Source organism: Callospermophilus lateralis, chromosome 1, assembly GCF_048772815.1.
Source record: "Callospermophilus lateralis isolate mCalLat2 chromosome 1, mCalLat2.hap1, whole genome shotgun sequence".
Lineage (NCBI taxonomy): Eukaryota > Metazoa > Chordata > Mammalia > Rodentia > Sciuridae > Callospermophilus > Callospermophilus lateralis.
In genome coordinates this window covers 218,923,664-218,937,754 of record NC_135305.1, presented here as the reverse complement: position 1 = coordinate 218,937,754, position 14,091 = coordinate 218,923,664, and the positions used below count along the sequence as shown (strand labels likewise).

Here is a 14,091-nt window from a genome sequence, read left to right as displayed (position 1 = left end):
TGGGTATTGATCCCCAGGGACACAGAGACTGCAGGAGTCATCCTGGACCACCTCCCACAGCCGCCCTGCCCCAGCCAGGAAGCAGCATCTGGGCCTCCTCCACAGATGAGCCTTCTTGACCATGGTCTACTGCCTCATTAGGTCAGCCTGCATTTCCTGAAGTCACACCTTCTATCCTCGATATCCAGCTGAGATGTTGAATAACAGTCCTCTTCAATCCAGCCAGGTAAATGAAGTCCCAAATTTAATACTTTGCATGTGTCATGTATCTATCAAATCCATTTATTATTGAGTTCAATTTAATTATATTTTAAAATATGCCTCAGACAAAATAAAATGTACTTATTGAAGTTTCCTTCTTATTTTTCTTCATCGTCCCCAGTGGTCATTTCAGCACATTAAACACTTGCCTGATATTTGCATTTATCACAGTAGGGAGGTTCTCTTTCTTTTGTCTTTCCTCAATTGCCTTGACAAATCCTTTCTTATCAAAGAATAAATAGTGCTACCTATAATAGTCCATGAGAGTGAACTATCCCATAGGCCAGCACTGTACTGGTGACAGGTGGCACTCTTGATTTTAAAAGAAAATAAGAGCAATAAGTGAAATATATAGACATCTAAGAAAACAAGAATATAGAAATACTTCCCTAAAATGTAAACCTATAAGTGAAATATATGTGCTAGGTGTCTTTGTTTTGTACATTTCTCAACATGAAACATCCCTCAAGTTCTTTCCAGGTTCATTGAAGTGTATCTGAGTATTTTCCATATAGATTCATTGTGTGCCATGGGATGGTTGTATATATGTATATATCACCAAATGAAAACCCCGATCAAGTGAGTTAAGGCATCCATCATGCAGTTCCAGTGGTAGAAATAGAACATCCAGCTTCTCTGGAGTTGACTGTTCCACTCTCAGTGCATGTGGAGGAGTCTGGATGAAGCTGAGAGTGCTTGACACCAACACCCCACTAAAAGGTAAATGGTGTCTCAGCATCTTCTGCCTCTCCCTGTGGACAAAGACCATTGTACCATGGGGGCACTCCTAGCAGGGCCCTGACTGTCTTGTAAGTGTGTGTTTCTTATAAGTGTACATGTTAGGGAAGTGTTTCTATTTTCATGTGTTCTTGGATGTCTCTATATTTCACTTAGTCCTCCTATTAAGTTAATTGCCTTTTCTTTAAAAATCAATGATGCCACCTGTCGTCTTAAGGGGAGAACTCCCTGAGATTGAAAGAATGTCACACATGGAATTGCCCAGCTTCCCTTAGAATCTGACGCTATACAGGAGGACTTGCATTTCCATGGGGAGCTCTTATAACTTTCAAGCATGGAGGCAGCACTTTGATGTTTTTTTCTCAGGTCCACCGTAATGGATGCAGCCCATCGGCTACAAGAAATGTCATGAGTAGAGAAGAAGGCATTTTGTTATAGATTTAAGAGACATAGGGCTGGGGATGTGGTTCAAGGGCTGGGGAAGTGGCTCAAGTGGTAACGCGCTCACCTGGCATGCGTAGGGCCCTGGGTTCGATCCTCAGCACCACATAATAATAAAATAAAGATGTTGTGTCCAACAAAAACTGAAAAATAAATATTTAAAAATTCTCTCTCTCTCTCTCTCTCTCTCTGTCTCTCTTTAAAAAAAAGAGACATGAATTTTGAGTCTGGGTTCTGCTGTGCTGGCCAAGCTGGCCTCTGAGCTGCAATCCTCCTACCCTAGCCTGTCCAGTAGCTGGGATCACATGCAAGTAGCATGGCAGCTGGCTGAGGTGGGCACACTGTGAAGGCAAGGAAAAGACAAGAAGCTTTGGTCAGGAAGAAAATATCACAATTATAAAGGAAAGTTATGAGATCTGAGTGGTCATTTCACAGTGCTGGTTCTGTACTGTCCAGAGGTATTGGTCTAGAATGAACTCAGCATTTAATTGGAGGTCAAACCCAGTCTGGGCTAAGCACTCACTGTGAGTCCCACATCCATGACATGACCTCACCTTTCCTAGGTGCCCTCGTGAGAACACAGTAAGAACTAACCCATCTGCAATTGGAAAAGACTTCCAGGTGATTCTGAACCAAGCCAAGGTTAGGTTCCCCTTGCTTTAGAAGACAGATTTCAAAGTCACATTCATGACTTGGTAAAGGCAGAGGGTGATTCTGACTGAATATCATGTCTTTTGACCTTTTTTGCATCCGAGCACTTAGCACAGAACGTGAAACAGAGTTAGTGTTCACTAAAAATGTTTTACATAATGGGAGTGGAGACAAAGGAGGAGTGAGTGGAAGGAGGACTGGGGAAGAGAGAAAAAGAGGAAAACATCAGAATATTCGCTGGATTCCAGAACCGGCCACAAGAAAGGTTTTGTGTATAATGAACTGGTTCTCGACACTCTGCATACATCAGAGCCATCCAGAGGGCTTGCTGAAGCACAGACCGCTGGTCCTCTAGCCCAGAGTTTCTCTCCTTCTATCTTTAAGACAAATGAGACTGCAGCTATCCCAACATTTTATGATCTTTTCACCTCATTCTTTGCATCAGAATCTTCAGCAACATGGAATCCAGAAACCACACAGCTGTTTCAGAATTCCTTCTCCTGGGACTGACAGAGGATCCAGCCCTGCAGCCCCTCATCTTTAGCCTGTTCCTGTCCATGTACCTGGTCACCATCCTGGGGAACCTGCTCATCATCCTGGCTGTCAGCTCTGACCCCCACCTCCACACCACCCCCATGTACTTCTTCCTCTGCAGTCTGTCTTTCAATGACATCTGTTTGAGTACAAGCACCATCCCCAAGATGCTGTCAGATATCCACACCCAGCACCAGAGCATCACGTACCCAGGCTGTCTCTCCCAGGTCTGCTTTGTCATCGTTTTTGCTGTCTTGGAAAATTTTCTCCTTGCAGTGATGGCCTATGACCGCTATGTGGCCATTTGCCACCCCCTGGCTTATACAACCATAATGAACCCCACCCTCTGTGTCCTGCTGCTGCTGATATCTCTGTCCATCAGCACTGTGGACGCCGTGTTCAACACACTGATGATTCTACGGCTGTCCTTCTGCACAGACCTGGAGATCCCCAACTTCTTCTGTGAACTTCCTCAGATCATCAGACTGGCTTGTTCTGACACTCTCATTGATGACAACCTGATATACATTGAAACTTGCCTATTTGGTGGCTTTCCTCTTTCCGGGATCATTTTTTCTTATGTTAACATTGTGTCCTCTGTCTTGAGGATGCCATCATCAGGAGGAAAACACAAAGCCTTTTCCACCTGTGGGTCTCACCTGTCAGTAGTCTCCTTGTTCTATGGGACAGCTTTTGGGGTGTACATTAGCTCTGTAGTGACTGACTCCCCCAGGAAGACTGCTGTGGCTTCTGTGATGTACACTGTGGTCCCTTCGATGCTGAACCCTTTTATTTACAGTCTGAGGAACAGGGACATGAAAGAGGCCTTGAGGAAGCTCATCAGTAGAGTAGCTTCTCTTTTGTGATTAGTTATTTGCTTTATAGTTAGGTTTCTAAAGTGATAGGATTCCTAGGGAGCCATCAATGCCGGATTTTCTGGCCCAACATTTGTCTAAGATCATGAAATAATGTCATGTCCAGGTGCATTTTAACCTGACCTGAAACCTGATTTTGCCTTTTGTCTAGCTTTTTGGGTTCAACCCATGATTTCCATTGCTGAAACACAATTTCTTCCCTGGGTTTCACAGAATAGAGACTGAGGAGGGGTAATAGTTTTAGCAGATTTTGTTCTGGTTCACTCTTAGAAATCTAGATGAAGGTTAAATGGGACAGGAAGATATTTAAGCAAATTCATGGTGAGAAAACCTAATAGTTTCCAAGTAATTGTTTGATTGAAACCATGAGAATTTTATCTGCATATTACCCTGCTGTCTTTCTGAGTGATGGGCTTTCATATCATTGGCAGTAAAGAGAAAGGCCAGTTCTTTACAAACCATATTCTTCTGAGAGTAAAACAGTGCCTACCACACTCATATTCATTGTCTACAAACATTTTTTGAAATGATGGTGAGATAGTTGAGTCTCATCTTTGAAGGTGTGTTCAGTGCTACTAAGACAAAGAAAATCTATCACTAAAATGCTGTAACAATGAAGAGAGTTGGTTACTTTTCTTGCAAGGACTTCCAAAGTAGGAAATGTACAGAGCAGAATAGGGCTTGCATCTGTCCTCCATGGGTGGCCTCCTCCTGCGACTAATTGCCTTCCAAGACACCAGGTGGTAGCAACAAATGCAGGCGTTGCTCCTGGACTTCATTCTTGCTCCTTGAGAAACTATTTATTTCATCCAATTCTCACTCTATCTTTCCATACTATTCACCAGCAACATGGAACCCACAAACCACACAGCTGTTTCAGAATTCCTTCTCCTGGGACTGACAGAGGGCCCAGCCCTGCAGCCCCTCATCTTCAGCCTGTTTCTGTCCATGTACCTGGTCACCATCCTGGGAAACCTGTTCATCATCCTGGCCATCAGCTCTGACCCCCCACTTCCACACCCCCATGTACTTCTTCCTCTACAACCTGTCCCTCACTGACATCTGTGTAAGCACAACCACCATCCCCAAGACGCTGGTGAACATCCTGAGACAGGATCCGAGCATGTCCTACACAGGCTGCCTCTCCCAGGTTGCCTTTGTCATTCTTTCTGCATCCTGGGAAATTTTCTTCTTGCAGTGATGGCCTATGAACACTATGTGGCCATTTGTACCTTGAGGTACACAGTCATCGTGAAGCCATGCTGCTGTGTCCTGCTGGTTCTGGTCTCCCTGTTTGTTGGTAGTGTGGATGCCCTCCTGCACACTCTGCTGTTGCTGTGGCTGTCCTGCAGAGAACCAGAAGTCCCCCACTTCTTCTATGAATTGGCTCAGATCATTGAGCTCTCCAGTTCTGACACCTTCACTGATAGCCTCATAATACTTACTGCAGTGTGTGTATTTGCTGGTGTTCCTCTCTCTGGGATCAGTTCTCCTATGTTCATATAGTGTCCTCTGTGTAGAGAATATCATCATCAGAAGGAAAGCATAAAGCCTTTGGGTCTCACCTGCCAGTTGTCCCCTTGTTCTCTGGGACAGGTGGGGGTGTGCACATTAGCTCTGCAGTGACTGACTCCCCCAGGAAGACTGCAGTGGCCTCAGTGATGGACTTTGTGTCCCTCCAATGCTGAACCCCTTCATTTGCAGCCTGAGGGACAGGGACATTAAGGAAGCTTGAGGAATCTCACGGGTAGGACAGCTTCTCTCCAGTGACGTGTCATTTGCTTTGGATCTAAGTTTCTAGAATACGAAAAAGTGTCAAAATTCCTTCTGAGCCAGAAAGCCTCCCAGATCCATCACAATTTTTTTCTGAAAGGTTGAGACAAAATAATGTCCATGTGTAAAACTTGTCTTGAAACCTGACTTTCCTTTTTATCTTGCTCTGTGATAGTGACACTTGATTTCTATTATTTCAATATAGTTTCTTTCCTTGAGTTTACAGAAGCAGAGAGCTTGTGATCCTGGTTCCTGCTTTAGGAAATTGAGTTCTGGTGCACTCTTAGAAAAAGGCAAGTTGGAGAAGGTGAAGGGGGGAAACCATTCCATCAACACTGTGTTCACAGGTAGGGTGCAGCTTTCCCCTGGTCCTGTGGTGCTGAGGATATGCTAGATAAGAGTATTTCTGCGGGGACTCCACTTTGATTCTGCACAGTCCTGTGGTGTTAGATAAATGATGAAATTTCTAACCTTCAGCTCATTGCTTTGGTTTGGGGTTCTATTTTAGTGAGCATTTATGAATAAATCTCAGAAAAGGAGCATTGTATAAGTTGGACAGAACAGGGAAAGGTTTGTGTAAGTTCAAGTTCAGACGTGGAGACTATATTTAGCCTAATTCCATGGTTAGAGCTGTGTGTCTTGCATCTCAGAGGTAGACAAAAACTGTGAACACTGTGTCAAATGAGCTGAAATGTCCTGTGTGACAAAGATATAAATGAATAATTCCCCGGAAATCTGTATCCATATGAGGTCACGTTATTCTATTATTAATAATAGAATAATAAATTCTATTATTTATAAAATTCACAAAATTAGATACCTGAGTGGCTTGAGATGGTTCTGTGATATTGGAACCATCTCAAGACATTATGAAACACAGTTCTCAAGGAAAAGGATCTCTAATTCTTACTGACAGAAGGAAGAGAACCAATGTTCATTTCAAGGATTCAAAAGTGGGGTGCATAGTTCTCAGGATTAGGGTGTCACTGATTCTTACATGAGGTGGCCTCTTCCAAGAACCTGTTCTCCTAAGAGTTCTCAGGTGGTTGCAGCAGATGCAGGTGTTTTGCCTGGACATATGATGCCAGAGACAGTCAACTGAGTGTCCTCTCCTTGCTCTATCTATGGTCCACCTCTCTATGGAGACACACAGCAGATGTGGTGTCATGAGTTGAATTGAGGGGCTGGGATGATATTCTATATCCGAATCACCCTCCCTTTTTAATATGAACAAATATGATAAGATGGTGAATATCGTTCAATTTCCAAGAGGATTTTTGCCTAGGATGATCTTATTCCCAACTACCTGGGTGGGCTGAACTGTAAATGCATAACATCTTAGAATACACACAGAAGTAAAGACAGAAAGTTTATTAATGCAAACAGTTTTTGATTGCCAATATTTATATATTTTTCTTTTAGGATAGTATTTTGGAGGACTCCAGTGAATATTTACCACCACTTAATAAATGCCTGTCCAATTCATTATATGAATTTGCTTGTTTTTGACCCTGACGTGGTTTTAAGGACATGACTGAGCTCTGGGTCCTCGTTTTTATTTCATCACTGAGCATCTGAGAGTCGGTCCTATTGTTGGGTTAGCGGATGCTGGCTCATTTTCAGTCCCATTTCACATGATGTAAGGTAACAAGAAAACACAGGGTGTCTTTCTGATATTGATAAACGTTGCATAGTTATTTTCTGTTCTTGTGAATAAAGATGATGGTATTTTCTGCTTCATGATTCCTGGAGGAAATGTAAGGTGGTTTCAATGTTGTGGTGGGTGCCTTGGCTACGAGGGTATCAATGTCCTCTTTTGTGCAGTTCCATTGAACTGACCTGCTCACTAGATGATTTTCTGATGTTCCAAATCATCACAATTCATTTTCATTTACATAACCTGATGGTGGGAAATAATGTTTTGCTAATTGATATTTCTCTTTTAATGAAGTGGTGTGCTTCTCACATATTATATAAGTCACTTCCTTTTCTTCTTTTCGGAAATGGGTGTTTGCAATATTTCCATTGAGGTGTTTGTCTTTTTTTAAATGTATAACAGCTCTTTACTTATTTGGAAATTCAATCCTTTATAATAATGTCCCAAGTCATTAAAGAACATGTTAACACAAAAAACTATATTAAACCCGAACACCTGGGCATTTACTAAACACTATAAAGCTGATAAAACATAAGCCAAACACACCAAAAGTGAATTGTCATAAATACAGCTGTTATTTTTATTTCAGTGGCATCAAACCTACTGGGTTTAATTAGAATTTGAATTGACATAGAAATCCACATTTCTTTTTACCTCCAATTCAGCAAAAAATAATGGCTCCTTCATGGGTCACTAGTTTTCTGGTCTGTCTCATCTGACCAAGTTTTTGTATCTCTCCCTGAACTAGTAACTTATGTCTTCATTAATGAAACAAACTGACAGCTAAAATCAAGTTGCTTGGGTTACCAATCTCCAAACCCTCCTTTCATGAACCATATTCATATTACATACTTATTCCATATTGGTTGCATGGAATATTTTAGAAACAGCTAAATTTTTTAAAAAAATGATAAACTTTTGCCAAATCATACCTAGAATTATCTCTTTCTTTGGGGGAGGTATTCTCTGTATTATCACGTTTTTATACAGGAAATAGGGAGATTTCATTAAAATGAAGTTTATATGACTTTTTTCCTCACATGGTTTGTTTCTAATATTGCTTCTTAGGATAAGACAACCTTCAAAGGCAGCTAGCCTGAGAAATGGTGAATTCAGTAGAGAGGAAGGGCGTTTCCCTGTGGGATGGGCTGTAAAGTTAGGTAAGGGAGAAGGAAAAGGTGGCATAATCATGTTAGCTCAGAGCAAAGGCAGTGCCAGACTGAGAAAGGAGAGGAGTCTGTCAGAGTAGTCATCGCCTCCGTTGTCATCGTCCTGATTAAGAGGACATGACTCGTTGCACGTGAGTTCCTGCTGAAGTAGCCGTGTTGATGGGATGCTAGAGGTGCCCTCCACTGGGACCTTCAGTCCCAGGCACCCAGGGGACTGGTCTCAGTGTCTCCGCCTTCCCTTGCAGTGCTCCTCCTCCTCTTCCTCATCCGGCAGCTGCACAAGCAATCTGGAAACTTGGGATGGGACATTGTGTGTCTCTTACCCTAAGATGCAGCCTAAAACAAACTGCACCTTTTTCTTCTCTTTTTTTAAGTCACTGCATATATCATCTTTCCTGTAATTCCTGTGTTTTGGGGAAAAAAAACCCATGCAATACTGCACATTAATTACAGTGATTTAATCATAGAGCTAAAAGTTGAGACCACCTTATTAAAATATGTGAGATTTCAGGAAGCACATTCTCTGTTCCTGAATGTGGCTCCTATTTTGATGCTGCCTCTAGTTATACACCACCTCTGTGGATGGGAAATTGAAGACCTTGATGACCAGGGGAGTCTCTGTGGCTGTTCTCAGGTGGGCATTTTCAGAAGGCTCATAATAGAATCCAACTGGCACTTAAGTGGTCCTATCACAGTACTGATGCTCAGAGGTCACCTCATGTGATGGTAGATGGCACATATTCCAAATTCTGATATCCCAAGTTCAAATGTTCCAGAATATCTTTGTATAGATCCCTGAGAGGGGCAGTGGTGAGGCATACTGTTAGACCTGGAGTGGGTTCAATACCAACAATCCTGACAAATGCCCAGGTGATGCCACTGCTGCTGTGGGCCAAGGAGTGGTCTGTATTATTGTGATGTCACCCACACTTTACCCAGGATTCCTTAGCACCACGAAACCCAGAAACCAAAGAACCATTTCAGAATTCCTTCTCCTGGGACTGACGACCCAGCACTGCAGCTCCTCCTCCTCAGCCTGTTCCTGTCCACATACCTGGTCACCGTCCTGGGAAACCTGTTCATCATCCTGGCTGTCAACTCTGACTCCCCCCCGCCATGGCTCCATGTATTTTTTTCTCTGACATCAGCTTAATCGTGGCAGGTTTCCAAAGATCATTGTAAAATTTGAAATACAGGATGAGAATATCACATATGCAAAAACTGTCTCCCAGGCCTGCTTAGTCTTGATCATTGGTGTTTTAGGAAATTGTCTCTTTGCAGTGATGACCTGGGACCCCTATGTGGCCATTTGTCAGCCCAGAGATAGAGGATCCTCATGAACCCTGCCCATGTGACCCACTGGCTCTGCTCTCTCTGTCCCTTGGCACTGTGGATGTCCTCGTCCACACTCTGGTGGTACTGTGGTTGTCCTGCCTAGACCTGGAGATCCCCGGCTTCCACTGTGAACTTGCTCAGGTGATTAAACTCATCTGTTCCGAGATACTTCTCTCTTTGCCCCTGGGATCATTTCTCAAAAACTTGAATTGTCTGCTCTTTTTTGAGAATGCCATCAGCTGGCAGAAAGTGCAAATCCCTTTCCCCTGTGGGTCTCACCTGTCTGTTGTCTCCTTGTTCTATGGGACAGGTTTTGGGGTGTGCATTAGCTCTGCAGTGACTGACTTCTCCAGGGAGACTGCAGTGGCCCCCGTGATCTACACTTGTTCTATCAAGGGCTGAACCCCTTTATCTGCAACCTGAGGAACTGGGACATGAAGGAAGCCCTGAAGAAAGTAATTAATAGGATAATGGTTTTTTTGGTGACTGTCATAATATATAAAACAGGTGTCTAGAATGCATCCAAATGCCCAGTTAGGGCTGTCCTGTAAACTTTTTAATGTGTTTTTATGAGAAAACCTACTTCCTGATAAATAATTTACTTTTGGAGCAGGTGTTTGGTGTCAAAGAAAGAGCAGCATGATCAAGGGGAAACCGGCAATGTATTAAGGTTCATCAGGTTCCCACAATCAATACAACAAAAACTCTCAAAGAAGAAATACAAATGGCCAACAAATGTGTGGAAAAATGTCCAGCTCCTTAGCAATCAGAAAATGCAAATGAACACTGTATTGAAGTTTCAGCTCACTCTAGTTCAATGGGCAATGATCTAGAATACAAATAATTAAAAATGCTCATGAGGATTTATAATAAGAGGAGCACAAATACATTTTTGGTGGGACTTTATATTAGTACAATCAAGATGGAAAGAAAGAGCTGGGTTTGTGGCTCAGTGGTAGAGTGCTCACATAGCACATGTGAGGCGCTGGGTTCAATCCTCAGCACCACATAGGAATAAATAAGTAAAATAAAGGTATTTTGTCCAACTACAATTAAAAAATATTTTTAAAAAGATGGAAAGAAATATGAAAATTCCTCAAAACACCAGAAATCTATTATTGGTTATAAATAAGAATCTCAATGGAAATATCATAGATAATTTCTTTCACAAAAAGGGAAAATAAATGACCCATAATATTTGAAACCACTATCAATCTCATAAGAAAAATGGGAATTAATTAAATGCCATTATACACTCATTAGATTGTCAGGCCAAAGGCTATGTTCAGGGGATGATGTGGAACCCAGAGATGTCTAATATAAGGTACACTGATTTCACTGCTTAGGAAAACTCTTTGGAAGTTCCCCAAACTGAAAAGCTACTTTGTGATATCCACTAATTATACTCAAAGTATAAAACTGTTTTGAATTCCTTCAGAGTACATGGAGGAGAACGCTAAAACAGATTTATTAGAATAGCATAAAAATAGCTACCAGATGTCATCAACGTCAGAAAGTCTCCTTATTGTTAAGCCCATCACACATAATGTAAAATACAGAGATTGGCCTTAAACAAGTAACTGTTAAGTGAAATGACTGATTTTTGATCAAGGATGATAATGACAAGATGTGGAATTTATCCACTAAGTCTGACTTTTAACAAGGCCGAATGGAAGAACATTTGTGGCATAAATACTGTCATTGATGAATTTCTGAAATGTCACCACCAATGTCAAACCAGCAATGTCATCTAATTGCTCCAATTTTACAGATATTGATACTGAGTGTGGTAGATGGATGGGAAGGATGTGGCTTGGCAGTGAGGGTTCAGTATTTATTCGTAGGACGTGCAATTCTAGTGGCTCTACTCACATGATCTGGTAGAAGTTTTGTCTAAATATGACCACAACTCTTTAAATACTTTCTTTGTGTTCTTTCTCTAATTTTCCTTCTTAGAGATTTACCACAGAAGAATTGCTAAAACAGAGTCTCTGCTCTAGGATTAGATTATGTGGCACCCGACCAAAGAAATTATGCTTGGAGAATTGAAGTTTTATCAGCAGGACAAAGCATAGCTATGAGTCAAGTAAAATCCAGCTGGTCATCGTGTTAGTCATTGTATTTATTTTATATTTTATTTTTGCAGTGCGGGGATCCAACCAAGGGTCTCCCACAGACTCAGCCAGTGCTCCAACACTGGGCCACACACCCACCCTGTTTAGGCATTTACAAAAAGGTAGGGGTAGGAAAGTCAGATGTTCTGCTCACCAGGAATCTGGTAGCCCTGGTTTACTCCAGTGCAAAACAATGATCCATCACAGAAGAGAAGTGACCCCACCCAGGAGCTTCCTCAAGGCCCCCTTCATGTCCCTGTTCCTCAGGCTGTAGATAAAGGGGTTCAGCATCTGAGGGACCACAGAGTACATCACTGAGGCCACTGCAGCTTTTCTCTGGGAGTCAGTCACTGCAGAGCTAATGTACACCCCAAAGATTGTCCCATAGAACAAGCAGACCACAGACAGGTGAGAGCCACAGGTGAAAAAGGCTTTGTACACTCCTCCTGGTGATGGCATTCTCAAGACAGAGGACCCAATGTGAAGGTAAGAGAAGATGATTCCAGAGAGGGGGACACCAGCAAATATCCCAGCTGTGACATATACCAGGAGGTTATTGACGAGGGTGTCAGAACAGGCCAGTGTGATGACCTGATCAAGTTCACAGAAGAAGTGGGGGATCTCCAGGTCTGAGCAGAAGGACAGCCTCAGCAGCATCAGACTGTGCAGCAGGGCGTCCACGGTGCTGATGGACACGGAGACCAGAACCAGCAGGACACACAGGCGGGGGTTCATGATGGCGGTGTACCTGAGTGGATGGCAGATGGCGGCATAACGGTCATAAGCCATTGCTGCAAGGAGAAAGTTCTCCGATCCAGCAAAAATCAGGACAAAGCAGACCTGGCTGAGGCAGCCTGTGTAACTGATGGTCTTGCTCTTTCTCTGGATGTTCACCAGCATCTGGGGGATCGTGGTTGTGCTGATGCAGATGTCGGCCAAGGACAGGTTGGAGAGGAAGAAGTACATGGGGGTGTGGAGGTGGGGGTCAGAGCTGATGGCCAGGATGATGAGCAGGTTCCCCAGGATGGTGACCAGGTACATGCACAGGAATAGGCTGAAGATGAGGGGCTGCAGGGCTGGGTCCTCTGTGAGTCCCAGGAGAAGGAATTCTGAGGAAACGGACATGTTTCTGGCTTTCATGTTGTTGAATAATCTGACGGATAAGATACAGTTAAAAAATAATAACATGAATGGACGGTGGCAGCAGCATCAGTTGGGAAGGTGTTAAAAATGTAAAGTTTAGCCCCCCTCCAGAGTTATGGGTGATACATTCTGGGGATGAGGACCAGCCCTCCAGATGCTTTTGATATAAGCTGAACTTTGAGAACCTCATTAAAAACAAACACTTCATCACCTGTATCATGAGCTCTCACGAGTATCCAAATAGGTCCCTCTTCTCCTTTCCCATTTGCTCCCTTCTGCTCAGCCTTCCTTTCCCCTGGAATCCCTTTATGCAAGCCACTCTGGACTGAGTACCAAATCTTTCTCATGAATTGTGCTCAGTGTTGAGAATAAAGAAAAGGATAAGGCTTTCAGACAGAATTGCCCATGCCTTCTAATAATCAAAAAGATGATAGTGACTTCATTAGCTCCGTCTACTTGATCCGTGGTTCACAAAGTCTGGAGTCTCTCAAAATCATCTGAAGACCCTGCCAGATCTACCCAGGAATATTCCTAGGTGAGGTGAGGCTGTGTCTTGGATGTGCGTCACCCATGAGGGCTTGCAAGGACTGGGACAAACTCAGAATGTCTCCCTGAGGAGCGAGACCTTGACCAGGCTCTGCCAATGACTCTGGGTGCCAAGAAGCAGCGTTCCTGGTGATCATTCCAACCTCACAATTTACCTTTGTCCTTTTAACGTCTACTGCCTGAGCAAAGCGAAAAGACATCCCTGGCCTTCAAGGGCTTTTGACTTCTCCCCCATGAAATTAGTGGGTGGCATGGATCCAGGTGGACACAAGGAAATGTTGCCTGGAGCTCAGAAGACTGACCCATGGAGCGGCGAGTCATTCCCCCTTAGCATTAATTCCAAGAGGAGCTGGGGAACTCCATCCATGGGATTCTGTGTCATCCCAAGGGAATTCTTCCCTGAAGGTAATAGGAACTTAGGATTTTTAAAATAGAGCAACTAAATGAGAGAAAGACTGATGTGCACAAACTACTGTCAATGGAAACAAAAAATGATTCTCTGATCTTCAGAAAACAGAGACCTCATAACACAGAGTTATCACGTTTATGAGATACATGTAATTAGGGTGCTACTAGGAGTGTCCCTTTAGACTAGTGTCTCTCTACAGGGTGAAACAAGGTTGTCAATGACAGAGATTTTGATTAGATGTAATATGGCTCATACATTCTAATCTGTGCTCCAGAACACACTTTGTGGTGGGGAAACATCTTCACTGTATGAGAAGCCCGGGTGTTCTCCATGTTCAATGGGAACTGCATGATGGCCATGCTAATTAGCTGGATTGTGCTAACCATTTTGCAGTACATGTGTATAGGGGATCCCCACACTGTATGTCTGAATATATGTTTTTATT

At 43.0% G+C, this 14,091-nt stretch overlaps 2 protein-coding genes and 1 pseudogene across 2 annotated transcripts; 2 read left to right on the top strand and 1 right to left on the bottom strand.

The window, feature by feature from the left end:
- The first annotated feature begins 2,549 nt into the window (after positions 1–2,549).
- Positions 2,550–3,491, top strand: LOC143410992 (olfactory receptor 7G2-like). Its single transcript, XM_076871842.2, has one exon. It carries the CDS (start codon positions 2,550–2,552, stop codon positions 3,489–3,491), a length of 942 nt encoding a protein of 313 aa, XP_076727957.2.
- A 1,033-nt stretch (positions 3,492–4,524) lies between these two features.
- LOC143642184 (olfactory receptor 7G2-like) lies at positions 4,525–5,235 on the top strand (annotated as a pseudogene).
- Positions 5,236–11,749: 6,514 nt separating this feature from the next.
- On the bottom strand, positions 11,750–12,709 carry LOC143410998 (olfactory receptor 7G2-like). Its single transcript, XM_076871856.2, has one exon. The coding sequence runs from the start codon at positions 12,686–12,688 to the stop codon at positions 11,750–11,752; it is 939 nt and encodes a 312-aa protein (XP_076727971.2). The 5' UTR covers positions 12,689–12,709.
- Positions 12,710–14,091: the final 1,382 nt, after the last annotated feature.